This window comes from Vigna radiata, chromosome 6 (assembly GCF_000741045.1).
Source record: "Vigna radiata var. radiata cultivar VC1973A chromosome 6, Vradiata_ver6, whole genome shotgun sequence".
NCBI lineage: Eukaryota > Viridiplantae > Streptophyta > Magnoliopsida > Fabales > Fabaceae > Vigna > Vigna radiata.
Window position 1 is genome coordinate 10174571 of NC_028356.1, and position 3135 is coordinate 10177705.

Consider the following 3135-nt stretch of genomic DNA (forward strand, 5'->3'; position numbering starts at 1 on the left):
ATACTTTTCTCCTCTCTTTACAAGAATGTCATGTCTTAAAACAGAAACAAAATCAAGCACCAAAATGACATGGCCAACTCCCCTAGCAGCTGACAATTGAAAAAACTATTATTATATCTTTGAATTTTCCACTAAAGTAGTAAAGTGGGTGAAAATGCAACAGAGAAAAATAGTGTAAGTAATGGTAATGTAAATGATTTTTACAGGTCATCAATAATCTGTAAGTCTATTAATTTCTACAATGCTTATCTTAAAAAACAAAAGAAACCGTGATTTCAGGTTATTTAATAATTATACTAATAATGCATAGAAATTACGCTCAATGCAAAAAGGAAAAGCACAAAAAAAAAAAGATCAACTTAAGCATTTGTGCTACAGTCATCCACATGGCTAATGGATATAAGGGGTCTAAGAACGAAACAAATTTAAATTAAGAACTTCAAAACTTCAAAGTAGTCACTAATCTTACAATACAAAAACTATAACGATTTTACTCCTCACTACTAAGGCTAAAGGATACAAATTCTCAAATGCAACACATATAACAGCTAAAAGTACATTTGAGTATATTTCAAAATATCAGCCATTGAAGTTTCAATTCTCACATTAGTTTGCTGCAACATTACAGGTATTAATGCCATCCTTGCAATCACTGGTCAAATCATTGAAAGTTTCAAGCTGCTTTTTACCTCTCAAGAATACTTCTGTATCAACGGACACTCTCATGTACCCATCGAATTCAACTCCAACTCCGTTATTGAGTTTTGTTGTATCAGAGTACCACTCACTGGTTTCATCCCAAAGTTCTTTATACTCGTCAAGAAAATGAGTGGTATACTTGTCTTTAAGAGGGTCGAAGAAAGATGTATCAGGTTCATTTGTTGCTATGTAGAGATTCCTTCCTTCCTCAATCTTGTCACCCAAGGTTGAAAGAAGTGCATCAGGAGAAGTATGTGCATCAAGATTAGGCCACAGCTCCTTGTTCCTTGCCTTTTCCCCTCTCACAACATGAACAGAATCGTAGTCCCAATTCATCTTTGAAGCTATTGCAGACACTATATCCATCAACCTCCTTGATTTCCATAACAAATGCCACGGCCTTTGAACTACGGATTCTGTCTCTCCTTCACACACTCTATACCAGTAGTTATCTGGCTCCACGGATCCAAACTTCCTCATGATCAAGGTATCCTTCACATCCCTAAGCTTCATGGGTGTAACCCTAAAATCTTCCACAAGATGAAGACTCATCCCATCTTTATGTTGCCACTTGTTCCAGTCTTCCCAAAACTGCTTCTTGTCCAACACAGATGCAGCCTCTTTTAAATGCTCAAAATCAAAGTAGAACCTGAAATCTTTGCCCTCCTCATCCAGCCTTGATGATGTGTAAATCGAAGACAGACATATGCTCAAATCCATTATCAACGTTCGGTTCAGGTACTGAGCTTCCCCAAGAGCACACAAGAAACTCCACAAGTAATGATTCATGCTCTTACACCTGTCTCCACCACCTTCATAAATCAAATATTTACCATGACTGAATGAACTTTCAGATTCTACCACAGGGAGACTGTCATTAACAAACTCTCCAACAACTGGTAATGCGCTGGCCAGCTCCAGATTCGCTGGCGTCTTCTCCAGCCCACCTTTCAGATGCTTCTTCCTCTTCCTGGCATTTACACCCGTATGGTACTCCCCAATGCTAACAATACTAAGTGTACAATTCTCAGACCTATCAATCACAAACCGCCTATAATCCTTATAAAATGCAGCAGCTTTCCCTTCCTTAGGCCTAAATCGCCAAGCCATATCGCAAGTGTTGTCATTGGAACCGGAAACTGGCTTCCCAAATCGGTAAAAATGGATATCCTGAAACTTGTCAATGGTTGCCCTCATCATCAAATGAAACACCTCAGGGTCCTTACAATCAATAGGGCCACTCACATCACACTGAGAAGCTGAGGCAGCATCGCCGCCATCAACATTATCGGCACTAACCAAGTTATCAACATCAGTTGAGTTGATAATGGAGCCAAAAACTGTTTCATTAGCGGCCATGAAATCCTCCCCTGTTCTAACAACAGAGTTATCAGACTTAAAAGTGGCATTGGATTTGGAAGTGAGGAATGTGGTGATCTTGGTTGAAGGGTGAAACAGAGGATCCTCAGGTTCATAAGTGGCAGCCATAATCGTGAAAACCAAAACCCCAATAACAAAAAATGAGAAGCAAACGTTCCCAATCATGGCCATGGCATTTTGACCTAAATTCTCAGGCCGGAAAGTCCCGGTTCTAGAAAATGCAGACCGACCCAGCATTCTTATTGTGTATCAAATCACCCCGTGATATGTATCCTACAAGTACATCAAAAAACAATGATACCCAGAAAAGTAATAGGGATTATGACAGCGAAAAGGGTTTAAAGTTGTCATTTTTATTAGAGAGAAGAAATTATGAAATGAACAATCAAAGTAATTTGAAGATCTGAAAATGAACGAAGCAGAAGAAACTAAATCTTATGAGAGTGAACATCTACAGATACAGATACCCATTTATCTAAATTGCAAGATCTGAATTCAGAATTCAGAATTCAGAATTCAGAATTCAATTGATAACTAACCTTTTATCTTGAAAAAAGATGGATCAAGCAAAAGGGCATCACTGACACCCTCCCTCTCTCACTCACTCACCGAATCTTTCGGTGCTGTTCATATATGAAAGTTGTCAACACAAAATCGCATTATGATTATTCAAATATTAAAAGAAAAAATAAAAATAAAAATTTATGATATGAGCGGAATGGGCACCTACTTAATGAAAAGATGAAATAGTTAATTAATACACAAATTTAAAATTAGTAATTTACTTTTTTAAATAAAGTAAATTTTGAAGATAATTATTTGTTCGATATTTTCACAATTAATTGTAATGGTTTTATTAATTATGATAATGGGTTTTGGTGACAGAAGAAGATGGTAAGAGCAAAACTTGGTCACCGACAATGGCAAAAGGGTAATTATGACACGCCACTCCACGCTGCCACGTAATTCCATACCTTTTCTTTTTGGACACTTCAATTTCTGATATAGTTTCCCGTAATATAAAAGAAAAACCAAATCTTACATATTAAAATTAGT

General features: G+C 37.1%; 1 protein-coding gene across 1 annotated transcript; it reads right to left on the minus strand.

Annotated features, from left to right (window-relative positions):
• Window positions 1-400: 400 nt before the first annotated feature.
• On the minus strand, window positions 401-2763 carry LOC106765172. Its single transcript, XM_014649697.2, has 2 exons — window positions 2619-2763; window positions 401-2352 (listed from the first exon to the last, which is right to left on the minus strand). The coding sequence occupies exon 2, from the start codon at window positions 2314-2316 to the stop codon at window positions 607-609; it is 1710 nt and encodes a 569-aa protein (XP_014505183.1). The 5' UTR covers window positions 2317-2352; window positions 2619-2763; the 3' UTR covers window positions 401-606.
• Window positions 2764-3135: the final 372 nt, after the last annotated feature.